This window comes from Herpailurus yagouaroundi, unplaced genomic scaffold, assembly GCF_014898765.1.
Source record: "Herpailurus yagouaroundi ecotype Mexico unplaced genomic scaffold, PumYag 199, whole genome shotgun sequence".
Taxonomy (NCBI): domain Eukaryota; kingdom Metazoa; phylum Chordata; class Mammalia; order Carnivora; family Felidae; genus Herpailurus; species Herpailurus yagouaroundi.
Genome location: NW_024412430.1, coordinates 12,159,504 through 12,180,029, shown reverse-complemented (window position 1 = coordinate 12,180,029; position 20,526 = coordinate 12,159,504). Strand labels below are relative to the sequence as shown.

The 20,526-nt window shown below is 42.4% G+C and overlaps 1 protein-coding gene across 2 annotated transcripts in view; it reads left to right on the top strand.

Annotated features, from left to right (window-relative positions):
* Nucleotides 1–20,526, top strand: part of PGM5 (phosphoglucomutase 5) — a 194,327-nt gene that overhangs the window by 33,883 nt on the left and 139,918 nt on the right. For both annotated transcript variants that reach the window (XM_040449414.1, XM_040449413.1), the window contains exons 5-6: nucleotides 2,376–2,566; nucleotides 3,171–3,325. In XM_040449414.1, the coding sequence (XP_040305348.1) occupies nucleotides 2,376–2,566; nucleotides 3,171–3,325 (346 nt within the window). The remainder of the gene's footprint in view (nucleotides 1–2,375; nucleotides 2,567–3,170; nucleotides 3,326–20,526) is intronic.

Below are 20,526 nucleotides of genomic sequence, written 5' to 3'. Positions count from 1 at the left end.
GGCTTCTTTCACACGCGTAAAGTTTTGGAGACGGATTCGTGGTGTTGTATATATCAGGAATGGTTCCTTGTTACCAATGAGTAGGATTCCATTGTATGGATGAACCACAGTTTGTTTATTCATTCGCCAGGTGATATAGTTAGGGTTATTTCTAGGTTTTGGCTTCTACAAAGTTCCTATCAACATTTGTGAACACGTCTTTATGCGTTACTTGATTTCATTTGTCTTAGATCTGAGATTTCTGAGTCATAGGACAAGTGCATATTTCTCTTTATAAGAAACCGCCAAACTGTTACCCAAAGTGGCTGTGCCGTTTGCACCACCATCAGTGTATGAGGGCTTCGCTTTTTCCATGTCCTCACTTGGTATTCTCAGTCTTTTTAATTTAGCCATTTTATCATATCTTATTAATCTCTGTTAAAATATTGCTGGTATATATTTAAAAATTTTTCTTCTCCTTATAGTTTCTGTTTCCTCCAGGTTGTTCTTTATGCTTTTTGTTTTGGTCTCATGTTAATTGCATTTTCCAAAAGTTTGGTGATCCTTGGCTGTCTGGCATGTTTAAGAATGAGGCACTAAAATTTTTATTGGGAGATCGGAGCTCATGTGTGGAGCTCGTCCTCCATGGGCTTTACTCTAAGGTCATTTGTGTGGGCTGTTTAGTTCTTTCTTATTGGGCCAATCATATTCCCCAGAAAAAGACCTTTCAGGTTCTTGCCCTAGCATTCATTATCTGGCCTAGAGGGAATACAGCTTCTCTTTCTAAATAGTTTGAATAATGTAGCTGGTTTTGAGCCTCATTGCCTAGGTTGTACTATATGTCCATCTCTGAATCAATCACTGTGGATGGAGGGCATTGATTGGGCACATCTAGGCCACCTTCTCAGCCTTGGGGGAAATGGAATTTAGCCATGTCTGTATTATAAGAACTGAGATGGGAAAAGGATTGGTTCTCCAAAGGAAACCTAAAATGCAAAGTGAAAACATGTTCACTATTTGACGTTTGCATCTTACCAGTGGAAAATAGATGGAAAGCAATGCTTTACATATATTTCAGCCAACAGGATTGCATGCTGGTCCCCAGATGTGCTGTATGTGTGTGCTCTGGCTCTATTCCCTTGTTTATAATATCATTTCCATTTGGATGACATCCCCAGTCCCCATCTCTATATTCTTTCTTCAAGTCTTCTTGGAAATGCTACCTCCTTCTTGAAACCTTGCCTGTGGTTGTTTCTTCTCCTAAGCCGTTAGATCTAATTATTTCATAAATATACATTGAATAGCACAGTCTTACTCTTACATTCACTCACCTGTCGATTTCACTCATCCCACCCCTGCTTTAAGAGGCCAGTAATGTAGGGACTGTGTGCTTTGCATCCCTTGAATATGTTGCCTTCCATTCTTTTTTTTTCTATTATAATTTTTTTTTTAAGTTTCTTTATTTCTGAGAGAGAGAGAGAGAGAGAGAATGAGCAGGGGAGGAGCAGAGAGAGGGAGACACAGAATCCAAAGCAGGCTCCAGGCTCTGAGCTGTCAGCCCAGAGCCTGATGCGGGGCTCGAGCTTGTGAACTGCGAGATCATGACCTGAGCCGAAGTCAGATGCTCAACCGACTGAGCCACCCAGGTGCCCCACTATTTTTTTTTGTTTTTTTAATTTTTATTTTTGACAGAGGTATAGTGTGAGCATGAGTGGGGGAAGGGCAGAGAGAGAGGGAGACACAGAATCCAAAGCAGGCTCCAGGCTCCGAGCTGTCAGCACAGAGCCCGACGCGGGGCTCAAACTCATGAACCGTGAGATCATGAGATGGACTGAAGTCGGATGCTTAACTGACTGAGCCACCCAGGCCCCCCAATGGTGCCTTCCATTCTTAACATTGGGATTCCATGGTAGGCACTCCATAAATGTGTGTTGAACTGGAAAACACCATCCCTTAGCACTTATTTTGTAAAATATGCTTCGTTTTATATGCTACAGTGGTTTACAGTGTCTAATTATATACTTGACAGAGTCAAAGTGATTGCAGAGACAAAGAACATCATTGGAGCCTTTTAGTGCTTTTGCATATATTTAGCTCAAGTTTTCAGTACATAAAAAGCTGCACACAATGGATCATTATTAAGCAGTTGATTTCTTTCTGGCAACATATTAGAAAAGTTTTGGAGAAAAATATTATGTAACTGCCCAGCATAGTCATTGGCACATATTAGGTGCTCAGTGAATGTCAGCTGAAGTATTACTCTGTGTTGTGTCTTGAAAAAGCTTGGCGAATTTATTTATTCTGTGCTCTTAAATTGCCTTTCTTGTTTTACCCAGGATAGAAGACATTTGGGGGTTTTTTAAAGATTTCATCTTGCTGCGTGTATCTCTTTTCAGTTATGGGACCCTATGTGAGAAAAGTCCTGTGTGATGAGCTGGGAGCCCCAGCCAATTCTGCAATAAACTGTGTCCCCCTGGAAGATTTCGGGGGGCAGCATCCTGACCCAAACCTGACATATGCAACAACCCTTCTGGAAGCTATGAAAGGAGGGGAATATGGATTTGGAGCGGCATTTGATGCTGATGGGGTAAGTAGGAAAGTTCTCTGCCCGCTGACCCTTTTGCCATGTAATAAGCCCGCCCCTGGAAGCCAGAGAATTCCTGGGGCCGGTTGACATATGGCACATTTGAACCCTAACTGGGCTCTGCATCTATTCTTCTGTTTAATGCTCTTCCATATTGCAATTAAATAGCTTTTGCTTTTCTTAGTTCTAGGTTAGCCTTATGCTGTGAAAAAAGGTTATGTCTTAAAAAAAAAATTCATGCGGTAAATCTCTCTGTATGGTTGGTTTTGTTGAAAGCGCCGCATGAAGGCAACAGCTCTTTCAGCTATAACTCTCGTTCTCCGTTGTGTTTTGGGGGAAAGTGTGAAATAAAGTACACGGGGGCTACGGAAGCTCAAGGTCATCATCCACAGTTCACCAGGTTGAACACATTGCTAGTTGGCCAAGATCACGGGCCCTCCAGGACTCAGGAATTTAAAAGGTTTCTCATGCCCCCTGTAGCCTCATTCAAGTTGTTTGAGGTTGTTTAAATATAGGAGGGCAGTAAAGAAGCTTGTGCTGCTGGTGGGAACGGGCTGCTAGCAGCAGATGGCTCTGTCTCATCGTTTTCACACATTCTTTCCGACAGGACCGTTACATGATCCTCGGCCAGAATGGCTTCTTTGTGAGCCCTTCTGACTCCCTGGCCATCATTGCTGCCAACCTCTCTTGCATTCCATATTTCCGGCAGATGGGGGTGCGAGGGTTTGGGAGGAGTATGCCCACCAGCACGGCCCTGGACAGGTAAGCAAGGGTGTCACCGTGGAAAACGTTGCGGTATGCTTCTGACGTCACTGTCCCCTTTGTGGGTAACTGTCCCTCATTCTCCCCTACTCCGGCGGGAACTGATGGAAGTGTGGGAACTTAGAGACGCGTGTAGTGTGCTTGATAGGGACGTGAAGCATCAGGTGGCCTGACCTGGATTCCCGGTTCTGCCGCTGCTTAGCTGCGGGAACTTGACGGATGTATCCGATCCCTGTTGTCTCGTTCTTTTTTGTCAGTCTCTTCTACTTTGGCAATTCCGGTGAGTGCAAAGTATCATTTCCTTTTTTTTTTTTTTTTTTTTTTTTTAATTGAAGTGTAATTAACATATAGCGGTGTATTAGTTTCCGGTCCACAATGCGATTCAACGATTATATATATTACTCAGTGCTCATCATAATTAAGTATACTCTCAATCCCCTTCACCCCTTTCACCCATCCTCCCACCTACCTGCCCTCTGGCAACCACCAGTTTGTTCTCTGTTTTTAAGAGTCTGGTTTTTTTTTGTTTGTTTGTCTCTCTTTCTCTCTCTCTTTTTTTTTTTGTTTTGTTTCTTAAATTCCACCTATGAGTGAAATCCTATGGTATTTGTTTTTCTTCAATTGACTTACTTCACTTAGCGTTATATCACATTGTATTTAACAGCTGAGGAATATTCCATTTACATATATGCCCTTTCTTTATCCTTTCATCTCTGGAAGGACACTTGGGTTGTTTCTGTATCTTGGCTATCTATTATAAATAATGCTGCAGTAAATAAAGGGGTACACATATCGTTTCAAATTAGTGTTTTCATTTTCTATGAGTAAACACCCAGTAGTGGAATTACAGGATCATATGGTAATTGTATTTTTAATTTTTTGAGAGCCCTTCATACCGTTTTCCACGGTATCTGTATTAATTGACATTCCCACCAACAGTGTGCAAGGGTTCCTTTTTCTCCACATCCTCACCAACACTGGTTATTTCATGTCTTTTTTATTCTAGCCATTCTCATAGATGTGAAGTGACATCTCATTGTGGTTTTGATTTACACTTCCACAATGATCCGTGATGTTGGGCATCTTTTCATGTGTCTGTGGCCATCTGTATGTCTTCTTTGGAAAAATGTCTGTTTAGGTCTTCTGCCCACTTTTTTTTAATTATTTTTTTTATTTTTTATTTTTTTCAATGTTTATTTATTTTTGGGACAGAGAGAGACAGAGCATGAACGGGGGAGGGGCAGAGAGAGAGGGAGACACAGAATCGGAAACAGGCTCCAGGCTCCGAGCCATCAGCCCAGAGCCCGACGCGGGGCTCGAGCTCACGGACCGCGAGATCGTGACCTGGCTGAAGTCGGACGCTTAACCGACTGCGCCACCCAGGCGCCCCTTTTTAATGTTTATTCATTTTTGAGAAGGAGAAACAGAATTGAAGTGGGGGAGGGGCAGAAGAGAGAGAAATAGACAGACAGAATCCCAAGCAGGCTCCAGGCTCTGAGCTGTCAGCCCAGAGCCCAATGTGGGGCTCGAACTCGCCAACTGTGAGATCGTGACCTGAGCCGAAGCCGGACGCCTAACTGACTGAGCCACCCGGGTGCCCCTCCTGCCCACTTTTAATTAGATTATTTGTGGGGTTTTTTTGTGTTGAGTTGTGTAAGTTTTTTATATCTTTTGAATATTGACCCCTCATTGTATGTATCGTTTGCAAATATCTTCTCCCATTCAGTACATTGCCTTTTTATTCTGTTACCAGTTGCCTTTGCTGTACAAGAGCTTTTTTTTGGGTGTAGTCCCAATAGTGTAGTTTTGCTTTTGTTTCTCTTGCCTGAGCAGGTGTATCTAGGACACAGTTTAATCCCTATTTGGTTCAGTATCCTCTAGAGAAACCAGTCCTCTGTTGCTTCTATCCTAGGAATCTTTGTACCCTTTGACTCCAAGAGCAGCCCTTGTGTCAAGACCCTGGTTGAGTCAGCAGCTTGTTGAGAAGCAGATCTTTTAGCAGAGAGAAACCAAAAGCAAGATCTGGGGTGGGGTGGACAGACATCTCTTGAACTGAAGTCACTCTGAGTCTCCAGTCTCCTTGAGTCTTTGCTGTCTGTTCCTACTAGTAGCTGATTATTTGTGGTTTCATTCTGGTGAAGGGTGAGGGGGAAAGCCCTTTGCATAATCTTCAAGTCAAAAAGATACTGTAGTCCTTAAAACAAAAGCCCCCAATACACATTCACGTTCTGGGAGACTCCTGCCAAGGAGTCCTTCTGCGTTTTGAAATGTTCTCTTTTCTTTTGGTTTAGATTTGCATCATTGTAGTAACTAGTGATGTTGAGCTCATTTTCATATGCTAATTGTATCTCTTCATTTAAAAAATTAGGTTATCTTTTGTTATTGATTTATAGAAGTTCTTTATAGAGTCTCAATCATGTTTTTTTTTTGTCAGATGTGTGTGTTGCAAATATTTCCTCCCTGCCTGTTGCTTGGCTTTTCATATTTTTAATGGTGCCTTTTGATGAGCTGAAGTTTTGATTTTCTTAAAGTTTATTTATTTAGATTCAAGTCAGTTAACATACAGTGTAGTATTTTTTTCCAGGGTAGGACCCAGAGATTTTTTGCTTACATACAACACCCAGGGCTCATCCCAACAGGGGCCCTTCTTAATGTCCATCCGCCATTTAGCTCAGAAGTTTTAAATTTAAAAAAAAAATTGTTTTTCATGTTTTTTACTTTTGAGAAAGAGAGAGAGACAGAGTGCGAGCAGGGGAGGGTCAGAGAGAGGGAGACACAGAACCCGAAGCAGGCTTCAGGCTGTGAGCTGTCAGCACAGAGCCTGATGTGGGGCTTGAACTCACGAACCGTGAAATCATAACCTGGGCTGAAGTGGGATGCTTAACCAACTGAGCCCCCCGGGCGCCCCTTAAATTTTGATGAAGTTTAGTTTATTAATACTTTCTTGTATAGTTAGTTTATACTTTTTGTCCTCTACAAGAAATATTTGCTTACCCGAAGGTCAGAAAGATGTCTTCCCTATGTCTTCTTCTAGAATCATTGTAGTTTTAATCTTCACATTTCAGTCTACGATGATTTTGAATTAATTTTTGTGTGGGTTGAAGGCAGAGGTCAAGGTTAACTTCTCCCCTATGTCCTGCTGTTTCAGCCTTGCTCATTGAAAAACAATTTTCTTTCCCTTTGGTGCCTTGTTAAAAAAAAGAAGTTGACCATATCTGTTTGGGTCTGTTTCAGGATTCTCTGTTTTGTCTCATTGATCTTTTTGCCTATTCTTATGCCGATATTACACTGTCTTGATTATTAAACTTTTTATTTTTATTTATTTATTTTAAAAAAAATTTTTTTTTTTTTAACGTTTATTTATTTTTGGGACAGAGAGAGACAGAGCATGAACGGGGGAGGGGCAGAGAGAGAGGGAGACACAGAATCGGAAACAGGCTCCAGGCTCTGAGCCATCAGCCCAGAGCCTGACGCGGGGCTCGAACTCACGGACCGCGAGATAGTGACCTGGCTGAAGTCGGACGCTTAACCGACTGCGCCACCCAGGCGCCCCGATTATTAAACTTTTAAAGTAGGTATTGAAATCAGGGGAATCCTCCCAGTATTTTTTCTTCTTGGCCAAATTAGAAAAATGATATAGCCTTGGTCCTTTGCATTTCTATACCCATTTTATTTTATTTATTTATTTTTAATGTTTTTATTTATTTTTGAGAGAGAGAGACAGAATATGAGTGGGGGAGGGACAGAGAGAGAGGGAGGCACAGAATCTGAAGCAGGCTCCAGGCTCTGAGCCGTCAGCACAGAGCCTGACATGGGGCTCGAACTCACGAACTGTGAGATCATGACCTGAGCTGAAGTTGGACGCTCAACCGACTCAGCCACCCAGGCGCCATCTATAGCCATTTTAAAATCAGCTTGTCGACTTCTACCAAAGCCTCTTAGGGGTTGAGGAATGGGTAGAATCTATAGAATAATCTGAGAAGAATTGCATTTTACGAATATTGAAATTTCCAGTTCACAAATGTGGTTTATCTCTCTCTTTACTTAGCAGTCTTTAATTTCTCTTACATACTTTGTAGTTTAACTTCTCTTATGTATGTTTTATCATTTACTGTAGAGGTCTTACACTGTTTTTGTTAAATTCATTTCCGCGTAAAATTTTCTATGTGTTGATGCTATTATAAGTAGAAGAGGTTTGTAAGTTTAATTTTCCAGTTGTTTGCTGCTAGCAATTAGAAATACAACTGATTTTTTTGTCACTTGAACTTGGATTCTTCCACCGGGAAGAGTCTCTTGGATGCCCCCCATTTTACTTCTCTCCCTCAGGGGATATTGATATCAGGCCCATGATGATAATCTAAACTCAGGGCCTAGCAGTACCAAAGAAGAGGGTGTATTATTCCACATTCTTTCCCATTTACCTTTGCTTATATCCTTCCTTAAAGGCGGGGGCGGGGGGGAAAAAAGGATTCAATAAAACTGTAGAGAACAAGGCAAAATGGAACCATTTTTAAACACTGAGGGCTCAGCGTGTAATTACAGGATCCTGATTTTTTTTTTAATTTTATTTTTTTATTTATATATGAAATTTATTGTCAAATTGGTTTCCATACAACACCCAGTGCTCATCCCAAAAGGTGCCCTCCTCAATACCCATCACCCACCCTCTCCTCCCTCCCACCCCCCATCAACCCTCAGTTTGCTCTCAGTTCTCAACAGTCTCTTATGCTTTGGCTCTCTCCCACTCTAACCTCTTTTTTTTTTTTTCCTTCCCCTCCCCCATGGGTTCCTGTTGAGTTTCTCAGGATCCACATAGGAGTGAAACCATATGGTATCTGTCTTTCTCTGTATGGCTTATTTCACTTAGCATCACACTCTCCAGTTCCATCCACGTTGCTACAAAAGGCCATATTTCATTTTTTCTCATTGCCACGTAGTATTCCATAGTGTATATAAACCACAATTTCTTTATCCATTCATCAGTTGATGGACATTTAGGCTCTTTCCATAATTTGGCTATTGTTGAGAGTGCTGCTATGAACATTGGGGTACAAGTGCCCCTATGCATCAGTACTCCTGTGTCCCTTGGATAAATTCCTAGCAGTGCTATTGCTGGGTCATAGGGTAGGTCTATTTTTAATTTTCTGAGGAACCTCCACACTGCTTTCCAGAGCGGCTGCACCAATTTGCATTCCCACCAACAGTGCAAGAGGGTTCCCGTTTCTCCACATCCTCTCCAGCATCTAGAGTCTCCTGATTTGTTCATTTTGGCCACTCTGACTGGCGTGAGGTGATATCTGAGTGTGGTTTTGATTTGTATTTCCCTGATAAGGAGCGACGCTGAACATCTTTTCATGTGCCTGTTGGCCATCCGGATGTCTTCTTTAGAGAAGTGTCTATTCATGTTTTCTGCCCATTTCTTCACTGGGTTATTTGCTTTTCGGGTGTGGAGTTTGGTGAGCTCTTTATAGATTTTGGATACTAGCCCTTTGTCCGATATGTCATTTGCAAATATCTTTTCCCATTCCGTTGGTTGCCTTTTAGTTGTGTTGGTTGTTTCCTTTGCTGTGCAGAAGCTTTTTATCTTCATAAGGTCCCAGTAATTCACTTTTGCTTTTAATTCCCTTGCCTTTGGGGATGTGTCGAGTAAGAGATTGCTATGGCTGAGGTCAGAGAGGTCTTTTCCTGCTTTCTCCTCTAGGGTTTTGATGGTTTCCTGTCTCACATTCAGGTCCTTTATCCATTTTGAGTTTATTTTTGTGAATGGTGTGAGAAAGTGGTCTAGTTTCAACCTTCTGCATGTTGCTGTCCAGTTCTCCCAGCACCATTTGTTAAAGAGACTGTCTTTTTTCCATTGGATGTTCTTTCCTGCTTTGTCAAAGATGAGTTGGCCATACGTTTGTGGGTCTAGTTCTGGGGTTTCTATTCTATTCCATTGGTCTATGTGTCTGTTTTTGTGCCAATACCATGCTGTCTTGATGATGACAGCTTTGTAGTAGAGGCTAAAGTCTGGGATTGTGATGCCTCCTGCTTTGGTCTTCTTCTTCAAAATTACTTTGGCTATTCGGGGCCTTTTGTGGTTCCATATGAATTTTAGGATTGCTTGTTCTAGTTTCGAGAAGAATGCTGGTGCAATTTTGATTGGGATTGCATTGAATGTGTAGATAGCTTTGGGTAGTATTGACATTTTGACAATATTTATTCTTCCAATCCATGAGCAGGGAATGTCTTTCCATTTCTTTAAATCTTCTTCAATTACCTTCATAAGCTTTCGATAGTTTTCAGCATACAGATCCTTTACATCTTTGGTTAGATTTATTCCTAGGTATTTTATGCTTCTTGGTGCAATTGTGAATGGGATCAGTTTCCTTATTTGTCTTTCTGTTGCTTCATTGTTAGTGTATAAGAATGCAACTGATTTCTGTACATTGATTTTGTATCCTGCAACTTTGCTGAATTCATGTATCAGTTCTAGCAGACTTTTGGTGGAGTCTGTCGGATTTTCCATGTATAATATCATGTCATCTGCAAAAAGCGAAAGCTTGACTTCATCTTTGCCAATTTTGATGCCTTTGATTTCCTTTTGTTGTCTGATTGCTGATGCTAGAACTTCCAGCACTATGTTAAACAACAGCGGTGAGAGTGGGCATCCCTGTCGTGTTCCTGATCTCAGGGAAAAAGCTCTCAGTTTTTCCCCATTGAGGATGATGTTAGCTGTGGGCTTTTCATAAATGGCTTTTATGATCTTTAAGTATGTTCCTTCTATCCCGACTTTCTCAAGGGTTTTTATTAAGAAAGGGTGCTGGATTTTGTCAAAGGCCTTTTCTGCATCGATTGACAGGACCATATGGTTTTTCTCTTTTTTTTTTTGTTAATGTGATGTATCACGTTGATTGATTTGCGAATGTTGAACCAGCCCTGCATCCCAGGAATGAATCCCACTTGATCATGGTGAACAATTCTTTTTATATGCCGTTGAATTCGATTTGCTAGTATCTTATTGAGAATTTTGGCATCCGTATTCATCAGGGATATTGGCCTGTAGTTCTCTTTTTTTACTGGGTCTCTGTCTGGTTTAGGAATCAAAGTAATACTGGCTTCATAGAATGAGTCTGGAAGTTTTCCTTCCCTTTCTATTTCTTGGAATAGCTTGAGAAGGATAGGTATTATGTCTGCTTTAAACGTCTGGTAGAACTCCCCTGGGAAGCCATCTGGTCCTGGACTCTTATTTGTTGGGAGATTTTTGATAACCGATTCAATTTCTTCGCTGGTGATGGGTCTGTTCAAGCTTTCTATTTCCTCCTGATTGAGTTTTGGAAGAGTATGGGTGTTCAGGAATTTGTCCATTTCTTCCAGGTTGTCCAATTTGTTGGCATATAATTTTTCATAGTATTCCCTGATAATTGTTTGTATCTCTGAGGGATTGGTTGTAATCATTCCATTTTCATTCATGATTTTATCTATTTGGGTCATCTCCCGTTTCTTTTTGAGAAGCCTGGCTAGAGGTTTGTCAATTTTGTTTATTTTTTCAAAAAACCAACTCTTGGTTTCGTTGATCTGCTCTACAGTTTTTTTAGATTCTATATTGTTTATTTCTGCTCTGATCTTTATTATTTCTCTTCTTCTGCTGGGTTTAGGCAGGATCCTGATTTTTATGTAGGTTACTTAATACTATGGGAGTGTATTTGATAATATCACCTTCCACTTATATGTAATCTTATAATTTAGAAAGAACTTCCGTACATTTGATTTCACTTGATCTTTGCACAAATTTAGTGGGTAATTGGGTAGGCATTACTCTCGCCATCTTAAAGATGGTGAACCAAGTATCAGAGAGGTGAAGTGACTTGTAACGGTTATACAGCTAATCAGAAAGCGACCCAGGATTTGAAACTAGGTCTTCTGGTTTGCGATTGCGTCTGCCTAGTAACTACTCCTGGATCAAGATGGTCCCGGAGAAACTAGTTCAGAATATTGCCCAACTCTCCTGGGGGACAGCCAGCAACTTCCCAAACCCTGTCCAGGAGAGGCAGGTTTTATTCTGGCAACAAAAACCATGTGTCCTCTTTTCTCCCGGATATTTCCCGGTGGTTCTTGATTTCACTTGCTCCCCTCCATCCCCATGAAACTCTGTTTCAGTCAGAAAGCAGAGGCCTTGCTTAGACATTTCACAAAGGGCCTGTTCTGATATTAAGTGACCATTTATCAACGTTTATTTATTTTTGGGACAGAGAGAGACAGAGCATGAATGGGGGAGGGGCAGAGAGAGAGGGAGACACAGAATCGGAAACAGGCTCCAGGCTCTGAGCCATCAGCCCAGAGCCTGACGCGGGGCTCGAACTCACGGACTGCGAGATCGTGACCTGGCTGAAGTCGGACGCTTAACCAACTGCGCCACCCAGGCGCCCCTGTAAGTGACCATTTAAAAGGATTATTCATGCTTGCTGGTTGGGATCCAGAATTCTGTGGGGCTCTGACGTGGTGATTTGTTTTGGGTATTTGATCTGCTGTGCAGTTCCCAGGTAGATTCTCATGATGGATACTTAATGAGCTCCTTTCTTCTTAGGTGAAATAAATACAGTTTCAAATTTTTGTCTTGGGCAAGGTTTGCCATATAGGTTTTTTGTTTTTTTTTTTTTTTGTTTTTTTTTTTTTAATGAATAAAATCATTGGAATGTGCCCAGAAGTGCCAGGACCAGGAAGAATGACAACTGAGTAGCTGAGACCTATTAAATGATGCACTTGCCTAAACTCTTGGCATTCCAGAATAAGGGGAAGGCCTGGACCCTCGAAACTGATGAATTATTCAGGCCAGATTTCATTGTTCACAGATAATTGTTGTTCCCTGAGGGAAGAGTTTCAGTGTCTTTAATTTCTACTCTTCCAGTGTCACTAAAACAAGGATTCCATTGAGCCCGGAATAATACAGTTTCAGCCTTGAAAATGGCATTCTTTTGGGGCGTTGTCATTCTGAATGTGTCTGATTTGTAGCCGCAGATGACTCTCTGTTGCTGGAATCGTTTTGGTTCCAATGATTCGAGAAGTAAAGCACATTCAAAGTATATTTGTGGCCCGAGACCTGTCTCCACCCTATGCAGAAGTATTAAATAAGCTTCAGTGTCATCATCCTTCACTAATATTTATGCAGAGCCCATCTGTGCTTGGGACGGTGCCGAATGCTGTGCAAAACAAGGCAAACACGCAGACGTGAACCCTTCTCATCAGAGATATTTACAGCCTCACACAAAGCCAGCATCCTTGAATACACTGCGAGGGATCCAGGACTGAAAAGTGTGTTTTGACTACAAGAGAGGCCATGTAGGGTCCACCCCCCATAAATGTGGTGGTGCAGGGAATTCATCCTCCTCTACCTTCTGTTGGCTATTTGTGCCACCCTTGCTGTTCACCATTTACTCACTTAAAAATTAGTTGTTTTGAGAGAGAGAGAGAGAGAGAGAGAGAGAGAGAGGGAGAAAGTGGGGGAGGTACAGAGAGAGGGAGAGAAAATCTTAAGCAGGCTCCCAACTCAGTGCAGTGCCCGACGCGGGGCTTGATCTCACATCTGTGAGATCATGACCTGAGCCAAAATCAAGAGTCAGACGCTTAACCGCCTGAGCCACCCAGGCACCCCAAGAATTATTTATAAAGGGCCTTTGGTGTCCTAGACATGGTACCTTGCCGTGGGGGAGCTTCTAGCCTGACGGAGAAGACAAGCCATAAGAAGTAAAGAAAAAATATGAATACAAATGGTAACACATGCTCATGGGAAATGCACTTGGCTTGGTAATAATTGGCGGGTAAGGAGAATGCTATTTAGATTGGAGAGCCAGGCGAGAACTCTCCGAGGAGGTTATGGGTAGGGCCAAAATTAGAAACATGCAGCTTGACCTGGCTGTGATGCTGGCATTAGAAATAGTCCATGATACATGTGAAAATGCTTATTTTTCAGAAGGTAGTCTACAGATATTTGTTGCCAGTCCCCGATCTGAAATATGTACTGTAGCTTTCTCTTGAACGTATTCAGCGGGTTGTTGCAATCCAGACAGTGTTAATCCTGTAAGTATGCAATTATCTCCTCATCTACAGCAGTCTTGGTCTTTACTGCCTCCTTTAAATCTGTGCTCTTCTGTTTCTTAGATCAGTCATGATGCACCTCAGTAATGGGAGAGAGAGTGATCTGAGCTAATGCCTAATTATTCAGTCTTCCACACATTGTTTCTGATACAGAATGATGGGAATTATTTTGCTTCAGCAGATAAATATGTTCAAGTCTATCTCGTATTAAAATAAAAGGAAAAAAAATGGGGGTGGAAATCCCTTTATCACAGGAGCTATTCCCCTGAAACTCTCGAAAACTGATTTCATCAGGGTCAAGGCAGAAAAGAGATGGTGTCCTTGAAAGGGGGATTACTAACGAGAATTTATTAATAGTAAGTTAATAACTTCATGCAGAAGTATGGACAAATTAAGAAAGCAAAAAAAAAAAAAAAAAAAAAGCAAGAAGAGATGAGAGGCTCTCCATGACTCAGGATAGTAGAAAGTTGTTAGTTCTCCCAGGACTGAAGCATCAAAGGGAGGGATGAGGGTAACTGTAGCCTTTTGAGGTCTGGGGTTATGGAAGGTGGGCTATCAGACAGGAACTGAACTTGTCAGAGGGGTAGAAATACCCCACCTTGTCTCTTTTTCCACCCTCCAATCTCTTGCTAATGCCTTCTCTTGACCAAACTCCCTGGAAGCAGGAGCGCAATCTGTGGCATTTAGCCTCCAAAGTAGGGCAGAGATGGCCATAGAATGAAATGGGTCCTCCATTGGACAAATGATGAAAAGATTGTTCAAGGATGAACATGATGAACCCCACCCTGTGCCTGGGGTCCAAAAAGGAGGGAAGAGGATGAGCTGGGGAGTTAAGCAAGTAGAGATTACTACAAAGATTGGCCAGTTGGCTGGTAATGCTGGTTACTCTCGTACCCAAAAGTCCAATTTCCCACTGCTATTTTCAGTTTTCACATCTCATATTACTAGGGAGTTTGACTGTTTCTTCATATGCTTCGGAGGTTTGAGGATTTTCTTTTTATTAATTGCCTGTTCCTGCCCTTTGCTCATTTTTAGAAGTTGAGTTCCTCTTTTTTATGGATTTATAGGGGGTCATTACATATTTTAGGTAGTAGATCCTTGTCAGTTTGAAACACTTCTAATTTTCACTTTTTTTCTTCATGCAAAATTTTACCACTGAGTTCCGTATCCAGTTTTCTGTCAATAGATAGCTGTATTATAGGCAGCTCAAATTTAGTGAGTATAAATAGCGGCTTTCCTGATTTTCCCTAAAAATTGTTCTTCTTTTTTTTTTGTTTACTCTCTGTGTGAATCACCTGTCACCCAAATTATAAATCTTGAAATAATTCTAGACTTATACTTCTTCCTTATTCCCAAAATACCATTAGTCATTGAGTTCTGTCAGAAAAGCCACTTAAATGTTTCCTGAACCGTTCTTCTCTGTCCCTACTTCTACCTTGCTAGTTCAGGGTTCTCCTAATCTTCTGCTTGAACTATTGCAAAATCCAATGAACTGATTTCCCCGCCTCCAGGCTTCCTTTCCTTCATTCACTTTCCAGACCACCCCAGTCACAAAGCCATGCGTCTCCTTCCCTGGCTTAAAATCCGTTGGTAGCCCCAAAGGACTGCACAATGAGATCTCATCTCTGGATTCTAAAGCGTGCGTAATTTCCGGATTATGAACATCTCACTCCTGCCTGTATGTTTTTTACCCCACCCCCTAGATGTGTTATGCTGCTTACAGTTCCCCAAATTCGATGACCTCTCACATTGCTGTGCCTTTGCACATGCTGCTGCCTTTCCTTGAGATGTGTTCCCTTCGCTCCACCCCATCCCACTTGGTCCTTCCTTCCTTTTCAAGTCTTGAATCAGGTAACAGCTTAGTAAGTCCACCTTGGTACTGTGTTCTCTCCACCCCAAAGCAAGGTATAGAACTTGTTCTTCACAGATGACTTTATCACAGTTGTCACAGGCATTGAAAGCCCATACTTGTCTGTTTTCTAATATCCATTGAGCCCGCTGAAGGGCAAAAATGTTATACAGTGCCTGGCACAGAATAGTCCTCAATAAACGCTTCTTAAATGAATGAGGTTCTTTTCCTTTTGGATCCCTTTTATTTGAGAGAAAAAAATAACAGAACTCCACAGATCTAATCACCCAGTTCTCAAAGTTAAGTACTGGAAACTGCCAACACACTTCTGACTTTCGTACAAGATAAATTTGTTGATGCTATCACCGGGTGGCACAGGGAAGTGTATCTGTACGATAAGAAGAAAATAAACGATGTATAATTACACAGCCTTCTTCGGGTGCAATAGAACTGTGCCTGATTTATGGTTTTCATTTACATTTAGGTAAATTTGCAGTGAGCCAGATTTTTAGCAATGATATAAGGGTATCGATTACAACTTCATCAAGGTGAGATCGAAGGAAGCCACCACCTAGCGGTTATTTCCTACTCACTAATTAAAAACTCACCACAGCCTGAAATCAAGCTCAGGATTATTTATTGCTTGCCCGAGCGAGTAGGATGAGCGGTGGATTTTTTTCCTAGGACGTTTAGAGGATGCCTCCTGTTACCTTCCTCTCTGCTTTCTGCGTTCTCTTACCGGAAAGGAGGCTGACAATGATTGAAACCTGTTTTTCGGTGTTTCTATGAGTTGATGTCTGGTAAGCACATGATAAGCATGTCTACATTTAGTAGAGGGCATTTATGAATTGGTTGGCTGAAGGGAGAGGAATACGTTGTTAATAGGTTAAGACCGGAAGCTGCCAGAGCTTCGGGGATGCCGGATAAGCCACGTTTTGTTCAGTTGTTCACAGCCATCTCTGGTTTCTGCTGTTTGAGTTGGTGAGAAAAACAATTTTGAACCCGAGTTCCAAAATACACAGTCCTCATCACCCTCCCCGGTGAACTGAAAGACAAGCCACTTTTAGGAGTCAGCTCTCTCTTGCTGTCCTTGCAAGGACTCTTGCCCATTCTTCGGCTTCATCTCTAGAAAGGCACGGTCATTGCCAAGGGCATCCTGCATTGCATCTTCAGCCCTCCCACCGGCTTGGTTCCCTGTGGCCTTTGGCAGGTCACTTTGACTACTGGTGGACTCAGCAAGTGTTGAAAGAAGCCCCCGTTAACCCCTGGCTCGGTGATTGGAGGCTTTAGTCAAAGATCACTTTAAGCAGGGATTTCACTGCCATCTCGTCTGGACCATACAGCTAAATGCCATGCAGTTGCGTTGCAAGGGGATTATGGAGTTCATGGCCTGCCTTCATCCATACTCTCGATTTTGGTTTTTGGAAGGTGTGTGTGGCTAAATAGCCTCATTCCCTTTTTTCCCCCGTGGCTTAAAATATCAATACAATTTTAAAATCAGTCCCATGTATTTCTACAAAGAGGCATGAAGCAACTATATATCTTCATTACGGTAGTGTACATACATCATTATACAGCTATATAAATACGTCAAGGCTCTCGGGACTTATAAATTAAAATCGATGAGTTTTATTTTATGTGAAGTATACCTTGATAAAACTGATTAAAAAAATACTCAAGTCCTAGTTATTTCAAAATGAAAGAAAGCACTGCCCTTGGATCTTCCTTTGCAATTGGGGTCAGAAGTCAACTGTACTTCACGACATCGAAGCCGGTATTTGCCCTCCTGGCCGGGTTCACGTGACTCAGTGGCCTCGGGAATCTCTGTCCACTGCTTTTCTCTCTGTGGCGAGCCAGAATATCAATGTGCTACCCATAGTTCTTGTCTTCTTTGGAAAAGACTTAACTCACGTTTAGAGTTGGAGGCTCTAAGATTTCCAGGTCATCGTTCAAATTTATTGGCATAAGATACATATAAAGAAGATGGGATAGGATAGCCCAGCATCATTCCGTGCCAAACGCTTTGCCAAAGCTGCCAAAGAAGCCTGACAGTTGGCAACGACTTTAAATGAACGGGGATAATGATACATCATCCTAGGCCTGAAGACTCTTGTGGAGTTCATGCGCACGTACTTTTTGTACGGGCTTTATATTTCGAAATGGATTTTGTAACGCTAACCAGAAAACGCAGCGAGTTTTAAAATGGGTTTTTAAACCTCAATCTCACAGGATAGCATTAAGCCTGGCCTGTCAGAATACTACTTATGTGGTGGTGAAACATCATCAGTTTTACCGTACCCATCAGGCGAAAGGAACAGTAGGATCCAAGAAAGCTGCCCAAAAGTTTTGTCAGCTCAGCAAAGAGTAAGGGGATCAATGCATTTTTATTCCCAGGGAAATCTATGATAGTATTTTATTCAGTTTTCTCCAGACCCTCGGAAGTATTTCCCAGGTGCCATCATTGACATTTTACTTAGAGGAAAAATAACATGTTGGGAGGCTAAGCTACTTGCCTAACGTCACCTATCAAGAAAGAAGCAGTGAAGACTGCTACCAGATTGTCTAGTTTCACATCTCCTAATTTCCTTACTGATCCTTATTGTTGACAGCAAGAAGGTATTCTGATTGTATCTTGAGTGAAAGCCATTTGTGCGGGTTAGGGGGTGTGTTTGTGGGGGGGGAGGTACCTACGTTGCCCAGAAAGTAGTAGGCGACATGGACAAGCATAATCAATTTCAACCCCCAACTGTCTTGTGATTTCGACCTTGAACGTCCCTACCGTTCAGTAAAGTTCAGGAAGAAGCAATCCCTGGCTTTAACTTAAGACTTCCAGGAAAATGTTGACTGGAGTTCAAGGTAAAGTTTGAAGTTTATACTCTTGCCTCAGGATCTGCTGGAAGTAGTAAGATCAGCAGTGGCCACGCAAAAAAAAAAAACTTTTATCAGGTCTCAGCAGCTTTTCTCTGTTACATTCTCTACAAAGTGGGTTAAGTAGATACAGTTCCTTCTGTCTTTGAGTTTTTATCTCACACAGACAACACTGATGACCAGAAACATAAAATATACCCACTAGGCATAATGGGCTCTTTTAGTAAATAATGTGTCAGGAGTTGGGTGTAAGATGTCCGTGCTTAGAAAAAAAAAAACAAGAAAAGAAATCTTGTTAGCCCCTGTCTATGTGCCCTATACAGGTGGGGGTGGAATCCAGATCTGGGTATCCATTGATCTCGCTTCTGATCAGGTTTCTGCCTGAGGTTTAGATTCGTCATTGGGAATTCTAAATTCTTTTAGAGTCCTCGATGGCGTCAGCGGTTTATATTCTAGCATGCAGGAAAACTCTTTGATGAGTTGGTGCTTGGATTTAAGAATGCAAGATCTCTATCCGGGACTCACAGAGAGATTGTTATCAGTCAGGATCTTTGTGCTGCCAATGAGAGAAAACTAGCCGAAATGGGGCCTACATAAGACAGGGGATGTGTTGACCCACATAGCCAAATTAGAGGTGGCCGCAGGTGAACCTCGCTTCAGCAGCTCAAACGATACAACCACTTGACCTGGATATTGCTGTCAGCTCTGCCTGAGAAGGTATCACTCTCATCCCCGGGCTCCCTGCCTCTGGCTCTCCAGGCTTTCCCTTTGGGGGAGCAAATATTTGCAGGATTGCTGGCCTCATGACCTGACACACCTTGTCTATGAGGATGAAGGTTTTTTATTTCCTGTCTCTGAGACAAAGCTTTTCTGGAAAGAAACAACCGAAAACCTCCTCTTGAATCTTGACTTTGTCTGGGGTTTGTACCACCTCTGACCCTTTGACTCACCAAGGCCACGAGGGGTGGGATAGGCTGAGAGTCTTAAGACCTGTTCCCTTGATGAGGTGGAGCTGGGAGGACCATCGTGCTTTCCCAAACCAAATGACCAAGAATGGATGCAGTTGTTCTCCAAAGCAAAATGTCTCTCTTCTTCCAGAAGGGAGTAGTAATGGCAGCAGCTTGGGATCCGGTAGATGCAGAGAGGTGGAGAGTAGTGAGGGCATTGGAGTGTGGTTTTGGAAGAACTCAGTGCCCGGCCAAGAACCAAGGTGCCCCTCTCGTTACCCCCTCGTACCCTGTCAATCCTTGGCTACTTACCAATAACTGACAATGGCTTTGGAACTGGAATGGCGGTGCTTGCCTATGATCCTTGCATAATATGCTCATAGATTCATCTGTCATTCTTTCTCATCCTCTCCTCTCCTCTCCTCTCCTCTCCTCTCCTCTCCTCTCCCTTCCCTCCCTTCCTCTCCCTCCCTTCCCTTCCTTTCACTTCCCTCCCTCCTACCTACTTTCTCCTTCCTTCCTTCCTCCCTTCTTTCTCCCTCTCTCCCTCCCTCTTGACCTCTCCCTCTTTCCTTCTTTTCTGACTTCATCTCTCATTCCTTATTTTTTCTCCCTCCATCCCCTCCCTCTCTCTTTTTTAAAAATTTTTTTTCATGTTTATTTTTGAGAGAGAGAGAGAGAGACAGAGCATGAATGGGGGGGGGGGGGTCAGAGAGGGAGAGGGAGACACAGAATCCGAAGCAGGTTCCAGGCTCTGAGCTGTCAGCACAGAGCCTGACGCGGGGCTTGAATTCACGAACCGCGAGATCATGACCTGAGCCGAAGTCGGCCGCTCAACTGACTGAGCCACCCAGGCGCCCCATCCCTCCCTCTCTCTTTGCCTACCATTTACTTGGCCATTTTTCAAACTTTTTTTTTTTTTTTTTTAGTACCTGCTGCCTGCCAGGCGCCCTGCTGGGTTCTGGCTATCACTGTCTTTTTCTGTCAAACTTCATTGTCAACAAAATTTGGAAATATTCTCTGTGTAAAGTGTTCTCCTGATTTTAAAGACATTCATGGCTTTAATCTGATGTTGATAGATTTGGAGAGTTTTCAAATCATTGACGACGACATATCCTACAGATTGTCTTACACAGATTCTACTACCTCTATTTAGGAGTAGGAAGGAGAGAAAGAACTTAAGTTAAGAAATGCAAACAGGTATGCCTGCCACCGTTTTCAAACGAGCTTATGCACAAAATGGGACGTCCTACTTTCTGACTTTCATTGGCCTCTACGTTCAGACTTATCCAAGTTTGAATTTGACTCCCCTACTCTGGCTGTGATGGCTCAGTCCATTAAGCGTCTGACTTCAGCTTAGGTCATGTTCTCATAGGTCATGGGTTCAAGCCCCGTATTGGACTCTGTGCAGACCGCTTGGAGCCTGGAGCCTGCTTCAGATTCTGTGTGCGTCTCTCTCTCTC